The 19,966-nt window shown below is 53.1% G+C and overlaps 1 protein-coding gene across 1 annotated transcript; it reads right to left on the bottom strand.

Moving 5' to 3' along the window:
• Positions 1–4,330: 4,330 nt before the first annotated feature.
• On the bottom strand, positions 4,331–13,641 carry CCR7 (C-C motif chemokine receptor 7). The gene is made up of 3 exons (XM_042836595.1): positions 13,408–13,641; positions 9,726–9,775; positions 4,331–8,102 (listed from the first exon to the last, which is right to left on the bottom strand). Exons 1-3 carry the CDS (start codon positions 13,415–13,417, stop codon positions 7,038–7,040), a joined length of 1,125 nt encoding a protein of 374 aa, XP_042692529.1. The 5' UTR covers positions 13,418–13,641; the 3' UTR covers positions 4,331–7,037.
• Between the last annotated feature and the right edge of the window lie 6,325 nt (positions 13,642–19,966).

Raw genomic sequence — 19,966 nt, 5'->3', positions numbered from 1 at the left:
AACACATTTCATGTCATCTATGTTTATTTCTTTAAGGTTTTGGTGGGTGGAGTGTGGGCTGTGGGGGATATCCCTGTCAGGTGGAAGCCAGCTGCATGCATGGAGCAGCCTTCGTTGTTTTTGTTCATTTCAGTGCTGCAGAAAGGCACGAAGAAAGGACTTCTTGTCTGTGCAGACAGAAGAGGCACCATCAGAACCAACCCCCGTGGAGTCAGGGAGGTTTCATTTTGCAGTAGGTGTGTTTGAAGTTGAAATGGAGGCAGTAAAATCTTCAGGTTACATTTCAGAACAAATCAAGCCCCTGTTAAAAGTGCTTCCAGTGTATTTAAATTAAAGCAAGCTTGACTGCTCACGTAGCACTTCAGTGTGACTTTACTCGCTTTTTGAACCCCCAGCTTTGTTTCAGAGGATAAACGTTCATGATTTTTTTGCAGGACTCCCAGGCTGCGCTGTGAGCGGCGAGGTGCCGCCTGTGCTGAGCACTTCTCAGCCTTTCCCACGCGGTGTCAGCATCTCTCAAGGAAACAGCTGCTGTTGGTCCTGTTGGCTTGCTTCAGGTCGCAGCGTGTTTCAGGGCAGGTGCCGTGACTGACAAACCTCGTGCATATCTGCAGAAGGAAATGCTTTGTGAGGAAGGGCTCCTTTTGTGCCACTGTTACAGGGGGCATGGCGTGGTTTGTCTGGCTAGAATGCGACCAGAGAAAGTCGCAGCCTCCCCATGGAGACACTGTGTGCAGGGAGCTGCTGCCCCTGGTCGTGCTGGTGCAGACTGCGGCTGCTTTGGAGCAGGTCTGGGGTGAGCAGGTGCCAGAAGCCCCAGGTGGGACAGCTTGTCTGCAGCGCTCTGCCTGACGATGCGTTGTCTCTGTGCTCTGGTGGACGGGGGCTGAGCCGCTGGAGTTGCGCCCTGGCTGCAGCCCACATCGTGCCCCAGGGCACCCAGCTGAGGAGGCACGGCCTGGTGGCATCTCACATCTCGCTTCTGATGGCTGGGACACCTTTGTTGTTTGTCACTGGCTGCACGCTCCAAAGCAGCCCCCAGGTCTTGCAGCGATGCTTGGCCACTGGCTGCTCAACTGCAGGTGAGTGTGGAGCCTTGCCAGCAGCTGCTGGCAGCAGAGACGTTCTGGTGACCCTTGTGAGGGTCTGGTTGTTCACCAGGCCTGCTGCCATCCCGTCCCAGCCTGGTGGAAGCTGTGGCAGTCAGAGCGCAGCGCCGTGACTTTTGGTGAAGGTTGCCTCTGCATGCAGTCAGGTCCTGAAGTGCGAGCATGAGCACTGCAGCTCCCTGCGACCCTCTGGTGATGCAGAGAGCATCGACTGCGAATGTGTTAACCTCTTCAAAGGAGCTTTGTGTAACTCCCTGTTGAAGAGCGGGGCTGAGCTGCAGAGTGGCAATCGCTGCTGGCTGTGTTAGTCATCCAGAAAGAGACTTGTTTTTCCTTCTCCCCCTCCCCGCCCTGGCACGGGGGTAGAGATTCTTTCTCACTGCTCGGTGTGGCCACAAGTTAGAAGAAGAAACTTGTTATCTTGAAGGGAATCAGTCAACGCTCCCCTAAAAACACAAGCTTTCATTTGCACAGCTCTGGTGGCGAGATTGAGCGGGGCGTTTAATTTTGCTGCCAGAGCCCCCGGAGTCTGAAACCAGTTCTGCTGGGAGACAAAAGCAGACCTGAGCACGTGTGTGCTCACACCTCCTTCCACATTAACGTTCTCATGTAGATGTCAGATGCCCTGTGATAAGATGCAGAGCAGCAGGCGTTCTGCTGTGCTGCCTGGGGGGGAAGGCAGAGGGAGTGGGGGGCTGGGAGCCCCATCTCCCCGCTGCCATGGGGCTGTATGTGCCTGGTGGAGGCTGAGGATGGGAATATTTGCTTTCCTTGTAATTAAAATTTGTAAACCAGAGTGTCTAAATTTGATTTCTAGACCGCACAAAGCCAACGGGATCAAAATCAGAGGAAGCAGTTGATGCTATCTGGTTAAACACTGATTTTTGTATGTCTAAATCAGCATCTTCCTTTCAGATGATTGGGTGGGAATTCTGTTGCCTTTGTTGGGTGTGAGAAGCACACAAAAGCAGCAGCATTTCTTGGAAATGACAGCTTAGGGTCTTTGGATGAGGCACTTTGACTTGTGACTCATCTGTACTGGTGAAAATGTTATTTTTTACTGTGCCCCATGAAGAGCTTTGGAGCAGAACATTTCTGCTTCTCTGGAGCACTCAGCCTCGTGGAGCTGTTGACTCCAGTGGTGTAAATGAGAGCTTCGTCCCAGAGGAGCACAGCTGCCTGCAGGACAGGCACGGGCAGCAGGAGTCGTGGCACGGGGCTTCTGCAGCAGCTCTGGGCTCCCTGGGCCTTAGCAGACACGTATGGAGCTCATCTGCTCTTCTGGCAGAGCTGCTGAAACTCTCTGCCCGTGGGGATGAATGCAGTGCATGGCTGCTCTTCCCTGTGCTGTTCTCAGAACTGCACCTGGCTGTGTGGATTCAGCTGTTGGGATTCTGCCGCCTGTTGCAGAGCATGACAAATTCACACCCGCTCCCAGGTAACGCAGAGAGCCTTCGTGAGTTTCTGTTGCTTTCAGTGGATTTTAGAGCAAGCTCCTGGTTGAAGAAGGAAGAGCAAGGATCCGTAGGAGCTCTGGTTTTGATAACCAGATGTGTGCAGACTTTGAATCCCGGAGGCTCTTTGGATTCCGTGTGGCACTGGAGGTGATTTGGGCCTTTCCCCCCTGGCAGGATGATTTTGGATGCTGGACGTGGTCTTTAGTCACAGAATTTTCCCAGCCAAGCGTATCAGCACTCAGAAATTCGGGTTTATGTAACGGCGTGTCAGCAAAGAAAGGAAAGTAAATATCTGCTTGCTTTCTTATTTTAGACAATTGAATTAAAAAAAAAAACAACAACCAAAGCAGCAAGGAGGTAAGTTAAGAGTTTCGGTTCCTGCAGGCTGAGGATTTGCATGGGTTCAGCAGTGACAAATACGTGAGATCATGCCTCGATTGGCTCTGAATCTGCCATGCATGTGGTGGAGGTGAACCCAAAGCCACCGTGCTTGTTGAAACCTGAAGAGGATTTCTGTAGCAAGCTGTGGCAATGGCAGGTGTTGTTTAATTAGCAGGGGTTTGACTCCCTGCTCTGGTAGCAGCCTTGGCTCTGTGCAGAGCTGGGGTCGTACTGGAAGGTGAAAGTGAAAACCAACTTTTCACGTGGCTTGAAAATAGGTTAGGCTGCTACCAGAGCTGTGCTTGTGAACTCCCACTTTGAAGCATCTAAGCATGTTAGGACTGCTTTTCTCTTTCAGCAGGAGGGTGGGAAGCTCCTGTGCCTGGTACCAGAATACAGCCAGGTGCTCCTGATTACTGCTTTTGCATCAGGACATTTTGATCTCTGATTTCGTGCCTGGGGAAGAAGCTGCTGTGATGGAATCATATATATGGAGGCTGCTGTGATGGAACAAGGACGAGGCGCTGAGACCTCAGCTGGGAAGGGAGAAGCGCTGCGGGATGGAGGGCAGGCAGGCAGCCAGAAGCACCTGGGGGCAATTCTTGCCCATGGAAGAGGTTCTTCCCCGAGATCTGAAACCTCCGCCCTGAGAATGGGCCTTCGGTTGTTTTTCCATATAAAAGAAGAGATGGGGAGAGGAAACTATGGCCCACCCTCATCTATTCTGACTGCTGCAAAGTGCCACCACCCTTCCTCATCACCCACGTGCATTATTTTTAGGCTTTGTTTGCCTCACTAACTCCAGCTCATTCTTTTGTGTGGTGACAAAGCCTTCCCTCCGCAGCTCTGCTCTTCTCTTTGATTCCACCTTGCAGCTGTAGGGCAGTTTTTGTGCAGGATGACGACTGTCTCTGTGCCCCTTGAGGAAGAATTGCTCACGGTGCAGGTTGCCCTGCTGGACGTCGGAGTGCAGCAGTTGCTGCTGTGCTGCTCCATGCAGCCCCTCTCCCTGTGAGCACTTCACAGCACTGTGCTGTTTTTGTTACTGGCCCTGTAAACATGAAGGCCTTTTATGTATGTAACCACCAGGTACATCCAATGCTGGAACAGCATGGAGACACTGAGAGTAAAAATAAAGACAGGCACCACTACTAAACCCATTTCTGACTTGTTTGCTTTATAATTAGTAAACCAACTTTTTTTCTTTTACTGGACTGCTTACACACTTTGTCTTTTTCTTTTTTCCCCCTGCAGAGCAGTGCTGACACAACGCTGGGGTGATAACAAGCAGCTCCTGGCCAGTGCAGAAGGACGTGGCACGAGCTGCTGCGATGCACACAAGATGCATCCTGTGAGGAAATACACGAGGAAAAAGCAACAGTATTTTCAACATGGTCATAATTTATTTCCATTGAGTAGCAACGTACAGTCAGTTCTCAGTCTGCATTGGAGAAGCCTCAGGTTCACATCGTGGGATCCATCTGGCGGCTGCCTTCATCCGCTCGGAGCTCAGTGCTGCCCCAGATGCTGCTTTGGTTTCTCATTCTTACAAAGGCAGCTGCTTTATTTCCCTATTCAGAACGCGTCCAGTTGGCAAAGACCTGAAAACTTTGCATTTTTGGGAAGGAAATGGTTTCTGTTAAACAGGCTACAGGTACAAGTTTTGGTGAGGCAGTTTTCCCTGCTAGAATAAGTTAGGGGAGTGTGTTATGCAAAAAAAGATTTAGTGAAAGCAGCGTATTTCAGGGTACATTCATGTACATATTGAAATTTTTCTATGAAAAGCAGCTTTACATATGTAAGTATACATGAAGAGTGCATTGTTACTGGAGAAAACGAAGAGGAGCCTGTATGATAGGTGTTCCTTACTCTGGCCAACTTTTCTTTGCCTGAGTAAGAAACATAGGAGGAAAACAAGAAGAAATGACTGTTTGGTGTGTCAGTCTCAACCCCCCTTTAATATGATTGAGAAGCAGCACGTACTGTACATGTTAGATGGGCATTGTAAAAGAAAATGCTTGGAACAAGAGGGTGGGATTGTCATTCAGCATAGGCAGGTTAATCAGAGCAGAGTGCTTTCCTCCTGAATTCACTGGGTTCTGTGTCTGAGGGCTGGTTGTGCCCTGTCCCAGAAGGAGATTTTCTGATCCAGGGAGTTCCCTGTGTCGCTCCGGATGCTCCTGTGAGTGGCGCTGGAAGAGATGTCTGTTGGGATGTTTGCTCTGCAGGCTCTGCACGTCCACAGGATCCTGCCTCCGGTGCCGCAGAGCAGAGCTGCTCCCCTGCTGCTGCTGTGGAAGGTGGGCCGGGCGCCCTGCCTGCAGTTTGTGGCCAAGGCCTTCAGCCATGGCGCCGGGTGTTGGGGAGAGCTGTGTGCTGTGCGGGGCAGAGCCTGGAAATGGGCAACAGATGCGCAGAAGATTGCAGCAGCTCCTGCCAGCTGATGCTCGGATGTCCCATAATAGCAGTTCTCAGGGTGCTTCTGTTGTGGGAATCTTCCTCCTCCTGGTAAATGGCATCACGCTCAAGGCTTCTTTTCAAGGCCTTGTTTTACATGGCAGCCGTCTGTTGTTCAGCTGCCGTGTTCCCTTCAAGTACGTGACCCGGCAGTAACCTGCAGCACCCCACTGTCCTTTGCAGTTAAATCAAACTGCAGTGAATGGCATCTTGATCAGAAGTGACAGCACGAATGCTAAGCACATTTTCAGTAGCTTATAAGTGAAATACGTATCTGACTTACAGAAAAGACAGCTGCTAAAGTTCTTCTAGAAAGACACGTTGGTTGATAAAGGAGAAGAAAACCCACACTTGTGATATTATCTCTTAAGGTCAGCAAGCAGCAGCACAGAAAGCCCCCACACGTATGTGACAGTCAGCAGGCTGTGTCCACACAGCTGATAAGGCTGGAGAGGAGCAAGCTTTGGATTCTGACATGTTGCAGGGGTCAGACCGTGGGCACAGATACATCCTAACCTAAGTCTTGCACTAAGAAATATATTGAAACTTGTCCTGGGCTCGAATGCTGAGCATTGTGGCAGCAGTCTGCCAAAGCACAGAAACAAAGATGCTTTCACAACAGCTTAAAGGCTCCCTCAGCGTGTCAGGAGTAAGGCTGGTGTGAGGACAGGCTGAAGGACCGGGTGCTAAAAGTGTATTTAAGTACCTGTCACTGAAGTGTTGTTTCTTGGTTCCAGTTTGTGTGACTGGTGACTGGGGAGGCCTCAGCAATTTTGTACTTGTAAAGAACTCGTCTCTGTGCAAACATTGGAATCTAAACTGTGCTAGCTAGCTCTTGTGCAGGCAGATGCCTTTACAGAAGCTGAAGAAGGCTGTATTGCCAAACTGAAGCAGCATTCCCAAAGAATGCAAGTGAACACTGGGAGGCAATGAGCAGAGCTCCCTAGGAGCTGAAGCACCAGACATCGTTGCTGCAGGCAGAAGTGAAGTGCACAAACCTGAGATGCCACAGTAACATGCAGTTATTGAATACGCATCATATGTGTGAATTTAGTTTTGGTTATGCAAGTTTCTCACTGTTTCTGGAGGAAGGCAGAGCTGAGAGTTGCCTGCTGGGACACCTCACAGCTTACACTGCGTGCTGTATTGCATCGGGAGCTTGAGGCTGCTGGTGCTGTTCTGCGCAGTGAGCATCGTTTGTGTGTGTGTGGAAGAGCAGTAGGGAGTTGTGTCAAATGCAACATGCAAAGCAAGGGCGGTGCTCTTGGAAATCCAGCTCTAAACTAGTAATTCTGTAGCACTTGTGTCCGCTTCTCTTGCTATTTGTTGCTTTTAATGAAATGAACCATTCCGAGCAGTTCTGATTTTGGCTAGGAAATAGGGGTGAAATGGCATGATGAACTCTGAACTCACTGAACCTCTCCCTTACTTCACTGTGAGTCACAGTTTTTACTGAAGTCTCTCCATCCGTGAAAACACTGGATAGCAAAGCTCGTTGGCTGCGATATGGAGAGGTTCTTTGGTCTTCCTTTTGCAGCTGCCCTCCCTAAAGTAATGGCAAGTCTTTATCAGTAATTCGAAGTAGAAGCAGTGTACAAAACGACACCAGCCTTCAGCCTTCCTGGAGCTCTCCTCACGGGGAGAAGGTGGTGGTCGTCTCTGTCTCCATGGCAAAGGAGAACCTCTTGCTCTCACGGCAGGACGACAGCTGCCAGAAGCGCTCCTGGCTCAGGCAGCCCAGCTCCTTCAAGAGCTTGAAGAGGTCGTTGCGGAATTTGACGCCTATGAAGGCGTAGAGGAAGGGATTGAGGCAGCATCGGAAGCAGGCTAGAGTGTAGGTCACATCGTCTGCCATGTCAAGCTTCTTGCTCTGCTCGCATGAGCTGGTGTTGTTGAAGACTGAGATGGTCTTGGCCAGCATGACGCCGTTGTAGGGCAGCTGGAAGACGACGAAGACGATGACCACCGCAATGATCACCTTGATGGCTTTGTTCTTCTCGAAGTTTCGGGCCTGGAGCAGCGTTTTGATAATGATGAGGTAGCAGACAGACATGACCGCCAGGGGAATCAAGAAGCCAAAAACCATCTGGGACACTTTGATGCCAGTGTTGAAAGTCTGCAAGTCGTTAGCAATGATGGAGCACCGGGGGTGGCTGTCGTAGTTATTTACACCGCTGTGAACCAGCTCGGGGATTGAGAGAACGAAGGCCAGGAGCCAAATGAGGATGCACGTGACTTTGCTAATGAATATCATTCGGGGGCGGAAGCGGTGGGCCGAGGCAGCCTGAACAATGGCGAAGTACCTGTCGATGCTGATGGACAGCAGGAGCAGCATCCCGCTGAAGAAGCTCATTTTGCAGATGCAGTAGACTGCTTTGCAGGCAAATTCTCCAAAACACCAGAACGTGGCCGCACTCGTGGCCCAAAATGGGAGGGTCAGCAGGAACAGGATGTCTGCCAGGGCCAGGTTCAGCAAGTAGATGTCTGTCATGGTCTTTAGCCGCTTGAAGTAGATGTAGGTGAGCATCACCAGCCCGTTTCCCAGCAGCCCCGTGAAGCAGATGAGGGAGTACATGGCTGGGAGGAAGGCGGCACGGAAATCACGGACTTCCTTCTTCTCACACAAGATCTCAAACATGTTGTAGTCAATGGTGGTGTTGGCGTCGTAGTCGTCAGTGACGTTGTTCCCAGCACAGAACTAGAACAGGGAAGGAACAAAGCCATTGAGACAGGCACTGCACCGCCCCTGTCCCTCAGTGTTTTCCAGCGGGGGACTGATGTCAGCCTGTACAGCAGCAGCACCCAGCCGTGGCCAGGGATGTCCTAGGGAGCAGAGTTGTCTCATGGCTGACAGCGTGGATAAATACGTGGGGTTTGGGGTTCTTGGGGGCTCATCACGGGAATTCAGCAAGAAAAGTTAGTGTGCAATCAGTATAACACCTGAAACTCTGGAATGTGTGGCTGTTATCCAGAATGCATCAGGACCCAAACACAGCGTTATGTACACGGTCAGCTGTTAGGTGAAATGGAAAAATAACACAGCCTTTGGTGTTCTCCTTCTCTCAGCAAAAACTTCCTCCTGACTGAGTCTACCTGTTTGGCATTTTCTAGCTTCAGTTCACCTCCCTTCCCCATCTGAGATACTCCTGTTGCTCACATGCACTTCTCATGGCAGTGCCAGGAGCTGCTCACGGCCATCAGCACCCTGGCATTGCGAGCACCGGGGTTCCCATGGCTCCCTGGCCTTCTACTCCCTGCTCCCACCAGGGCTGAGCCTGCAGGCGGTGGCGCTGCGCACGAAGGGCTCTGCTGGAAGGCAAAGCCGGAGCTTCCCTGCCTCCCTCGGCTGTTGTTTCTGCTGAGCGAATAGAGGTGTCAATGAAACTGCGAGGAAACGCGGCCAGCAAAGCAGGAAATGGTTGCCGTGCTGACATGGACGGGTTGCTGGCATCTCATTCACAGCCCCTGCCCCGATTTCAGTTCTGATTATTTTTGTTTCATCTTCCTACACTGCCACGCTCAGCAGAGCAGAGTGAGCCTGCGGTGGCTCTGCCCTGCTTTCCGTGAGCCATCGCTCTCCAGAACCTTCTCCCCATTGCTCGGAGATGAAAGGTTTCCCCTGGATACCTCTGCCCTTATCACCAATCTCTCAGCACGCTCCGTCTCAGGCAGGCCTGGCTTTCACCACATCCTGCGTGCAATCTGGAGGCACGCCGCCAGAAGTGAAAGGGGAAAGCAGAGTGCAGGCCTCGCGGAGCCTCAGGGAGCCCGAGCCGGGGACGGTGGCGTGGTTGAGGCTGCTGCTGTGGTTGCAGGAGCGTGAGTGCTGGGGGCCAGCCTGCAGGTCAGGAGTGGGTCACAGCGTTGGGCTCCTCCTTGCTGCTTCACACGGGCTCTGAGCAGGAGAACGTGGAGGAGGGCACCTGCTTTGCCTGGGCGCATCGGCCCTTCAGGTCAAAGCGCAGCGCTGGGTCCGGGAGCTGGGAACACCTGCAGGAACACTGCGTGCGGTGCTTGGTTCTTCACTGCACACACTGCTGTGAGGATGGGACTCGGTTCTAACAGTCAGGACTGCCTTAAGATCTGTTTATCCTGTTGTTTTTGTTCTTTCGTTGATGTCATCCCTTTTGTTTGCTTTCCCTCTGGTTTTAGCTCTGCTCTCACCGCCCACCTCTGGGTGCTGGCTTATGAGTGTGAGCAGCCGTGTGCCCCACGGGTCTCTCCTGGGCTGTGGGTGGCTGTTTTGCCTGTTTCTGAGATCTCTCTTCACCCACGACACAAATGCAGCTGCATTTCAACAACATTGTTTTCAACATCTTACCTGAAAAATTAGAGGAAGGCTGAAAGCAAGGGTGACCTTCAGCTGTTTACCTAAGGAAGAAGAAGACACCGTGTTAGCAGTCAGGTCGGGATTTCTGCTTGAAAAGCAGAGGTAGCACACTTGGCTGTGGCATTCTGAACTCTGCAAAGCTCCCTGCAGCTGCACAGACAGAAAAGGCGATGAAGATGCTCACAGGACAACCCTGGGGTCGTGCACCAAACCACTGTCAGAGCACCGATTGAGTCTTGGAAGCCCGGCCTCTGCAGCCTCATCTGATGGCTGAAGACAATTAGCGCAGTGTAACCATTTTTACTGCAGGCTTCTTTCTCTTTCCTCCTCACCCCCCAAGCTGACAGCTTCATGCTCCTGAAGGGTGCAGCCAGCAGCCCATCTCCTGAGCGCTGAGCTGAGGGTGAAGCACACTCAGTGTGTGTACAAACACAGCTGTGGGTGCAGTCAGTTTGGCACGGCTGTTCCTGGCAGTGTGCTGACCGGACTGCAGATCAGGAAGGCTCTGCTCCCTGCTGAAGTACGGAGCCGAAGCTGGCTGAAATTTATTGCTTGTCTAAATGTCAGAGCTGGCTTCTGCTGCCTTTGGATGTGGAGATGCAGCACGCTGTCAGCTGGGAGGAAAATTAAATTCAGAGCCAGATGTGAGAGCAATCTCAGACAAACAGCTCTTCCTGCTGTGGTTAGTAGAGACATAGAGGCCAGTGAAAGCTTTCTCTTCTCTCTAGTTAAAGCACATGCCAGCATCTACCTCAGGCAGTTGTGACCGAAAATTGCTGAAGCTAGGAGGCAACCTGGCAGCTGTGAGCTGTGTCTCCCTGGATGTGTGGCACTGAACTCTGTGATCCCTGAGGGTCTCCTCCAGCTCAGAGAGTTCTGCCACTGTCTGCATGGCACAAGGCAGCCCCCCATGCTGCAGCCCCTGCCTCCTGTGATCACCTGCTCTGGGATTGCTAAGCAGGGCCCACCCTGAGGCAGGAGATGCCTCTGGCTGTGGCTGCCCGTTTCCTCTGGTGACCGTGCTGTTGTCCTCACAGATGAGCATTTGTTCAGAAGTTTGGCTGAACCCTTTGCCCCTTGGTGCTCAGCAGCTGCACGCACAGCTCTGCTCTGGATTGCTGTTTGCTGCCTCAGAGCTCCTTCACACCCTTCCCAGCTCTGCCGGTTCCTGTGCTGGTGCTGCACTGGACCAGGAGAATGCACTGGAAGCCCAAACTGCTGAAACCCTCTGCCTGTGTTTAATCAGCCTCAGGTGCCTGGGTTGCTGGCACGGGGTCACTGCCCCGGCAAAAAAACAGTTGGTGCCAAGCAATGCTCTCCACCAAGCTTCTGGCTTCCCAGGGACTGGGATGGGGCTCATGCCTGCTGGCGGTGCTGCTACCTCTGCTGGCCGTCGTTTCTGGGAGCTGGGGCCTCAGAGATGATTAACTCCTAGAGGCTGTGTGGAAGGGAGGCAGAGAGCCGCCGGTCCCCATGGCGAGGACACCTGAATCCGCCTCCCTCCTGTCCCATGCAGGGAGCACAGCCTGCCTCCTGGTTCCACGCTGGTGCAGCAGCACTGCATGCTTGTCCAGGAGCAGCAGCGCCTTCCCCTGCATCTCCCCTCCCCAGTGCCTGTACCCAGACCGGCCCCTGGCCCACCTGATGGGCACAAATGCACAGCAGTGGAGAGCTGCCTTTTTTTTTACCAGCATCACCCTTTGAGGTGCCTAACAGAAATAGAGCTGATAACAAAGTGACTCAACTAACGATCTGCAAACAGATCAGCCAGGTATCATTCATTTGAAGAGCTTCACTTTTTTTTTCCTCAGCTGCTGTTTCACGTATCTTAAATGTCAGATGATTTTCAGTATAAAAAGGCTTGCACTTTCCATCCCCTCACCCCAGCTTACACATTTGCAAAGGCAAAAGGGGCAGTGCGGGTCCTTGAGTCACCACTTTCACATTAAGGATGGGACTCATTTCTCGGTGCTGTGCTTGCAGGAGCCTGGGGCAGGGCGGGAGAGAGAGGGGAGCAGAAGCAAATGGGCTGTAGAGAGGAAATGAGGCCCACTTTGGAGTTTAATGGGCAGTTTTAGGTAGCTGTACGTTTTCTGGCCTCTGGCAGTTCTCAGCTGTGGGTTTTTTCGTAAAGTTTCGTTCCTCAAAATATTAAGAAAAAAACCCCTTCAAAAGTCCCTGTAACAGTTGGAGCAGCAGCCTCCCTTCTCAACATTCAGCCATCTCAGTGCAGTGAGTCAGGACGTGCCCCCAAGCCCCCAGTGAGCCCCCACCTCCCTCAGCAGCGCTGCACTGCTGCAGCCCTCAGGAGCACATTGCCCTGCTGCAGGCTGTGGGAATGGAGGTGGGAAGAACTGCTCTGTGCAGAGGGGAGCGAGCAGCTCAGCACTACATCCAGCAGATGAACTGTGAGGAGATGGCGGCCCCGGCTCAGTGCAGGGCTGCAGCTGGTCTGCATGCACAGGGCGAGAGCAGGAGGGGAGCAAACCTGCTCTGTTAAACCCTCGTGGGCAAAGGATCTTTTGTTCCTGGTGGCCAGGACTGCAAAGTGCAGGTTTGAGCCTCAAGCAGCTCAGCGCACGTGTGGGCAGTGAGCAACGTCCCGCCGAGATCTCTACTCGTATTCGGGTTTCTGGTGCCTCTTCACCATCACTATCGTTGGCTTTTGGGGAAAGAACCGGATATTTCTGAGAAGGATTAATCATACTTAAACAATAGAATGACTTTTGGCAGTTAACAGCTCAGTGCCAGTTTCCCCCTTCTTTCCCCCCTACTTCTCACTGCAGACAGGAAAGATGGGCCGAAGGGAGGGTAGCAGAACCGTGTCGCACGGTTTGCTTCATGCACTCACAGATCTCAGTCAGACACGTTGATGATCTGTTTCCACCCCTCTTAGGAAACTGAGATTCAAGAAGCAGAATAAACAGAGATAAGTAAATTGCAGAGGCTCACATAGGAGAGGGGATCGGCTCGGCTGCTACCTGCTCAGCAGCAGTGCTGCACATCCCCAGCCGGGCCTGCAGGGCGCTGGTGTGAGCTGGCAAAGTGTGAGATGTGCAAGGAGCAGACACAGCCGTGCTGCTGGGGACACAGCAAGTGCCAAGGAGCAGCGCCTCGCTCCCATGGCAGGGTGCTCTGCTGCAGTGCAGACCCACGCTGTGCCCCAGCTCAGGCTGCTCCAGGTGCAGGCAAATGCAAAGCCCGATTTTTGCACTGGTTCAAGATTTGGTGGCTGCAGTGAAGATATTCAGTCACACAAATTTCAATAAGCGAGGAGGTTTAGCCAAGAGGAAACTCCCATCCCTTGATTTATCCATGGGAGCGTAACATTACCAAGGAGATGGAAGGTCTTTTAAAGAAACATGAGAAAAAGATAGGAATGGCATGGGAAGAACTCGCTTTTGGACAGCAGAGCCTCCTTGAAATTCCCCCAGGCTGCCCTTTTTTTATGGTTTGGAAGCAAATTGACCTGAGATTTGTGAGATTTGTGCTCTTCGTCTTCTTGTGGAGAAGATGGTTTTGGCTGAGTCCTCACGTTCAGAGCACACAGAAGGAAAATTAAACCCTTTTATATTGAATAATCTTAAAATGCTTCATCCCTGTGCCCCAGGGCATGGATTTGGGCATTCTCCCTATTAATAAAGATGCAGATGAAGGCAGGGCAGGTACTCACCGCCGTCCATGGTCTTGTTTCTAACAGCCAAAGTCACGGTGCTGCTGAGAGCATCGTCTGCACAGCGCAGCCTGGGTGAGCGCCAGCTCCTGCCTGAGCCCCTCTTCGGGAAACGGCCTTTTATACTTCCTGCACCTCAGCAAGAGCCCGGTGACGTGCTGACAGTCAGACCCTCCTCCTCCTCGTGCTCTCGGATCGCTGTGCTGCTCCCCGTGCTCCCTGCACACACTCATGCTCAGCTCCTTCCTCAGCGCGCTCTGAGGGCTGCACGCGTCCACACGCTCCATGCTGAGAGCTCACGGAGCGAAGCAGCTCCTGCATTTGCACTTGGAATGTGGCAAAGGGACTTGAGCAGGGTTTCCACAGCTTCGTCACTCAGAACGCGGAGCTGCAGGAAACAGGGAAGTTTCCCATTTCCACTCAGCCCTTTCTAGGAAAGGTGTCCACCCACGGCACAACAGCCGTCCCATCGCGCAGCCCTTCTGCCTGTCCGCATCAGCAGCCCCCAAGCAAGTGGGCTTCCCCACCTCTTTCTGCTTTCTGGTGGTTTTGCTGTACCATCTGCTGAGGCTCGGCGCACGCCGCCTTCCTCTAAGAGGTTTTGCACATCTGCAGTCCTGTGCCTTCCCCAGCACCACGCTGCTGCAGAGGTCTGAGCTCAGCGGAGCCCGGGAGGAGCTCACACTGCAGGGATTCACTTTGGCTCATCCCATTCCTGAGGGCAGTGGCTCAGTGTCACTCAGTGGCTGTTTGTGGCTGTTTGAGCTGGATGCCGCTTCTTGGAACTGTTCTTCTGACAGGTAGAAACACAACCAGAGAAATAAGAAAAGGAAACCCTGTCCTGCCTACATTGTACTGCAGCTGATGTACAGATAACGTGCTCTGCAGCAAACTGAATCCAGCAGTTGTCAGAACCCATGCTGGGCAGCCGATGTCCGGCTCTGAGCAGTGCCTGCCTCGTGACCCGAGCAGCGTCCTGCCAACCAGAGTGGGTTTCACATGGGGTTTGTTCACAGGGAGCAGGGGAATTGCAGCAGTGTAATTGGGAGAGACACCAACACTCAGGTAGCTTCCCATAGCAGAATCCAGCTGTCTGCACATCCCAGCCGAGAACAACTCTTCTCAGCACTGGAGCCCCACAGCCCCTGCAAGTCTGGGGCACTGAGGAGGGCTGACATGATTTCCTTTCGTATAGTTTAGCACAGAAAGACCTGAAGATGGGGTTCTGAATAAATGTGTATCATATTAGAATGAAGATACTGTAATGGTTAACCACAGCTAAAACAGGACCTCACTAGAATCTGAGTTTTATTTAAGAGTAACCCTAAAGCTGCTGAGCACTTGCTGCCATGCCTTCGAGACTGACTGCCTCAGCTTGCAGCAGAACCTCACCTCCCAGCTCCTAAGCCCCAGTTAAACACATCAGCAGTCACAGATCACTCGGGGGTCTCCCAGGCTTCAGCTGCAGCTCCTCCCCAGCCCTGTGCCCACCCGGCTCTCACTGCGGTCCCCCCTCAGCATTTCCTTCCTAGGAGGCCGACCCCACTGCGGTCCTTCCCTCATCCTGGCGTCCTCCCCAGCCCTGCTCACCACGTGGAGTGCCGGACCCACACGGACTCACTGCAGCTCAGGCACCTGACAGCTGTCACCCCTTTATTTGGCTTTGCAGGAGGTCGCCTACAGTTTCCCTGCCCCACACATACATCCCTGCCTGCAGCATGGAGCTCCGTGATCCTGGAGGTCCCTTCCGACCCAAGGCACTCCATGATTCTACGATCCCTGGCTTTTCAGTGCCCTCTCTTGCGTCTTATCTGCAGGCAGGTGCCGCTCACACCCCGGTGACTTTTTATTGCTCTATTTTCCTTTTGTTCATCAGCTATCCTAGCAGGTACGCTGCCTTTGAGAGCTGCACCTTCAAACCACTTCCGCCAATAAGGACGAGAGATGAAAGGCTTCCCTCCAGCACCGGCAGAATACCCAGAAGAGCTGGGCGTGGGGCGTCGTGCTGCTCTGCGCTGCCTGCACAGCAACGCGCTGCCGGCTGCACGGACCGCCCTGGGAGCCGGGAGGGGGGGCCGCCGTGTGGCTGCGGTGCATCTCCAGAGCCGCAGTGGCGATGGAGCACTGAGAGGCGCGGGGCGGCTCACAGCTCCTTTCCCTCTGCGTGCAAAGCCCCGGCGCCCCCGAGCCGCGCGCTGCCAGAACCAACTCAAGCAAAGTGTTCATTGTAAGCATTTCCAGTTCTGTGAAGAAAACAATCTGCTTTTTCTTATGACGCTGAATCTTCTCTTACAGTCTTGTCTTTGCAGTCTATTTCATGCCTCTGTGACTTTCTTTGACGTTCCCCCTTTAACATGTGCATCCCACGAGCTGCCCTTACAGGAGTGTGATCCTGCTTGAACAACGCAGGGTCTCTGAGGCCCAGGCCCAACAGGCACACAGCACTGTTTGCAGCGCATTCGTTACTCCAATGTTCAATAGCTATTAGAAAAAAGAGAAAAAGGCGTTTTGGTCTTAGGTGAGAACCTAGATTGGCGACAGCTGCACTGCAAGAACAGCAGAAATTGGTGATAAAAGTCAAGAGCGAGAGGTCAGAGTGTCAGAGCTGCACGGGGTTCATCAGCACGACTTCAGGAGACAGCAGAGTTCCTTTGTGTGAACTGCAGTGAAAACCGACCTTGTGACAAATCTCAGCTGCACAGAGAATCACCCACATGAACCCCCCAGCCTGGATGGAGCTGCTGGCAGTTTCAGGTGAACAAACCGGGCAGAGCATCAGCGCCTCCCTTTGCTCTCTGCTGCGCTGGCAATCTGCTCTACAGCATGGAAGAGTTTGTCCCACTGCTGCAGGATGCTGGAGTCGCCCAGACAGGAGCAATGGTGGCTTAAGGGTGAATGTCACTCATGTGCCCGCTTCCCACTGATGTCCCTCTTACGTTGGGATGGGACCTCGACATTTGCTGTTTGCAGTGCCTGGCTTGGGATCTCCTACCTCCAGCCCTGCCTCATGCCCAGACACCCCCTCACGTCTTGAGTTACTGAGCTGGGGGATGTGTGGGGAAGGTTCATGCGGTGCAGTCAGTAAGTTTACTCTGGAGAGGGCTTTTAGGGTTTTCTTCAAGCAAACAAAATAGGAGAAGTGAAATTTTAAGTAAATTCCTGACATTAAGAGCAGTACTGAGCTGGGATTCCACGCTGAGAGGAGTTCTGAGAGTGGTTTTAGGGGATGCCCTGAAAAAACAGATAAAAACGAATCTTGTGATTATCATCTCACTGTGAGGTTATTATAAGATTCTTATCCACCCAGAAGAGGAAGCAATCTGCACAGCAGGCAGGTTTGCCTCGGGGGCACACAGCTGCCCCTGCTGCCTTCTGGTCAGCCACAGCAGGGAAGGAACACGCATGGTGACGCTGGGAATTCACCTTCCTCACGCCTGCGTCACAGCGTGATGCTGTTTGTTTCCACAGAACAAAAAACTGTTGACCAGTTCAGCATCTGCTCTGCACACTGGCAGCTTCCTCACCCTGCAGTCCAGGAATTGAGCTGAGAGCAGAAGCACCCAGAGATGCAAACAAAAGGGGAGAGATCTGGTTGGCATCTCTGGTTTGCAGCTGAGATGTGAAGGAGGAGAGGGGCGGTCGCTGCCCCACGTCACCAAACCCCTCTGGGTCAGGGCCGGGTGCTGCCTGCAGATCTGCTCCTTTTGGCCACCAAGTTCATTTGAGCTGAAGGGGTCTGTGGTGAACAAACAGATCCTTTATGGCCTGAAGTAACATGAAACGGAGACAGATGGTCATGTGTGCATGATAGGAGAGGAAAGGCAGGGACTAAGAAGCAGCAGGAAGATACCCATGGACACTATGGGTACCACGGTGGGGAAGGTGCGTGACTGCTGGTTTTGACTGGAGAGAGTTATGAAGCATTCCCTGAACTTCGCTCCCGCTCAGATTGGGAGCTGCCAGCACCTTCCTGGAGGATATCAAACACCAGTGGGCAGGGGAACATTCCACGAGAGGAAGAGGTGCAGTTGGGTCTCTTAGAAGAACTGAGAAAGGTGAAGTGCCATCATCTGCTCATGCACAGAGCATCCTTCCCATAGCCTGTATGACCACCTTCCATGCACGGGGTTGAACGCTTGCAGCAGATTGGGTATGGAACGGGGAACAACAATCCTGCCAGCGGCTTCCCTGAGAAGAGCTGAGCCAGATGTGCATCACATACATGACAGGGTAAGAAAGCATTTGCTGATCTGCTCTGCTCTGCTGTTACTGCTCCCATCCGACCTTTCCCCTATTGCAGAATTGATGCCTGCATTAAAACACATCTTTCTTATTGTTATTATTTTTTTTAAGTAGAGATGATTTACAAAGAACAAAATGAACCTGTGTACAGAAATTCTGGGCTTCTGTAAGTGGAGCTGTACGTGACAGTTTACAACCCAGTGTGATTCCAACCCAATAACTGCAAAACCACTTCAAAAAAAACCCAACAAAACACGAAACCCAAAGACCGTGAAAAACACACACACACACACACGCGTTAAAGAAGGAACTGAGAACAACAACAGCGCGATCAGAGCAAGCTCTGTGCCTTCAGCCGCCGCTCTCCTGCGGCTCTCAGCGCAGCGCACACAGCGCAGCCCCGCAGCCCTCGAGGAGCCGCACCGTCGGTGCCGCACTGGGGCAGATTTCACACCCAGCGATGAGCAGCGCCGGCTCTCAGCGCTCAGACCTCGCTCGGCAGCTGCGGCTCCCGCTGCCCGGCGCTGTGACGCAGCTCCGCATCCCAACCCGGCGCATCGCGGCGCCCCCTGCTGGCAGCGCGGAGCGGCCCCGGCTCTTATCGACAGCGAACGCGGAGCTTTTCCTCCCCGTTCCGCAAAGCCCGGTGCGAGGTGCCGTCGCTCCAGAGGGGTTCGCAAAGCCCGGATTTGGTTGCAGCGGAGCGATTCGCGTCCTTGGCCTGGCTGCCCACCGAGCTGCGTGCAGCGCTGCGCTGCGCTGCTCTGAGCGGCTCCTCATCTCCCCCCCTCCCCGGCGGTGCCGTTTGCTTCGCTCTGACGTTTTATCCCGCTAAAGCAGCGCCGGTCCATTCTGTTCTTTCCTGCTGTAGGGACAATCCTTTCTGCAAGCAGAGCTCCCACGGCCGAGTCCTGGTTTTGCTGGAAGCAGATGAGCCTTGCAGGGCTGTTCCCTGCGATGCACAGGTAATATTTTGTTAAACTCCTGCTCGGTGGTAATTCGGGTGCACAGAGATCCTTGGGTCTCAATAGGAACAGCTCTGATGTTGGGTTGCTTTTGAAAAAGTCTCGAGAGGACTCCCAAGGGTTTCAACACCTGAATACCTTCCAGCCGTTACCCTTTGGGTCTACTTTGTGCCACGTAACCTTTAGGTCAGCTTTGTAGGTCAGAAGGTTTTGGGGTGGCAATGATTCCTAATTACAGTAATGCAGGGGAAAGAGAAAACAAAAAACATTTTTTTTTTTTTTTTTTAACCCAGGCTTCTTAAGTTGCTTTTTTTTTTTTTTTTTGTGGTGAGATAAAAGCGTATTTTTGAGAACTACAGAAGAGAACCTTTGCCTTCTTCATTTTACCTACAGAGCAAACCCAGCAGCAAAGTGCAGAGCAGCAGCTATGGCAGAGGTCAAACAGCGTGAGTCAGCCCCAGCAAAGCCCACATTCTCTTGAAGGGAAAAACAAAGTGCAGAAAACAACTCCCTCACCACGTTGTCACGTTTTGGATTTGTTGCCCCGTTTCCTTGTGGGTCCCCTGTGTGGGGGGGGAACAACACCCACCCACTGCCAGCACCCACGGCAGCTCTGCGTCCCACCATGGGAGCAGCGCCGCAGCTGCACAGCAGGGCTCTGTGAGCCTGCAGGGTGCATGAAACAGGGAGAGGGCGGGCAGAGGACGGCCCCGAGCTCAGCAGCAGCAGTTCGGTGCTTGATCTGTTCGTGCTCCTCGTGCGGGGTTTCACGTCTGGCTGAGGGCTCTGGCGGTGTGCCGTTCCATCAGGAGGCCCGTTCAGCTGCCGAGCCCTCGGCCGCCAGCTGACGGGAGGTGCGGGGCAGACATCGGGCTGCTGGGCGCTGAGCCCGACCGCATCCTTAAGGAGTGCGGGGCGAGAAGGGGCTCCTGCAGGAGCGCAGCAAAGGAGCGCGGTTTGGTGGCAGCTCGGTGCTGCGCCTCCCGGTGTCTCCTCGGCACCCCGCGCTCCCTTTGCAGTCCCGGCTCTTTTCACTGCTTCCCTGCAGCCGGACGGGGGCAGCGCTCCATCAGGGCCCCGTCGGGCTCCTCTCCCTTCCCGATGCTCGCACCTCGTGCGAACACGTCCTGCCCCGGGCTCTGCAGCTCTGCCCGCCGCTCAGAGTTTCAGACTCCACACGTCGGGCATTCGTTCAGGTTTCTCTGCGAGCTTGGAAAGGCGATTTTACCCTTGAAGATGACTCCTACTCAGTTACACACCCGTGGCTGCAACACGCCCCGTCTGTGCCAATAATTACTGTTACTTACAAGCACCTCGAGAAAACGCAAGAGATGGAAAACACAGACAGTCCT

Source organism: Centrocercus urophasianus, unplaced genomic scaffold (assembly GCF_019232065.1).
Source record: "Centrocercus urophasianus isolate 14NV4802_14NV808 unplaced genomic scaffold, USGS_Curo_1.0 seq_62, whole genome shotgun sequence".
Classification (NCBI taxonomy): Eukaryota; Metazoa; Chordata; class Aves; order Galliformes; family Phasianidae; genus Centrocercus; species Centrocercus urophasianus.
Note: the sequence above shows the minus strand (reverse complement) of the source record. Positions and strands in the feature narration are given on the sequence as shown.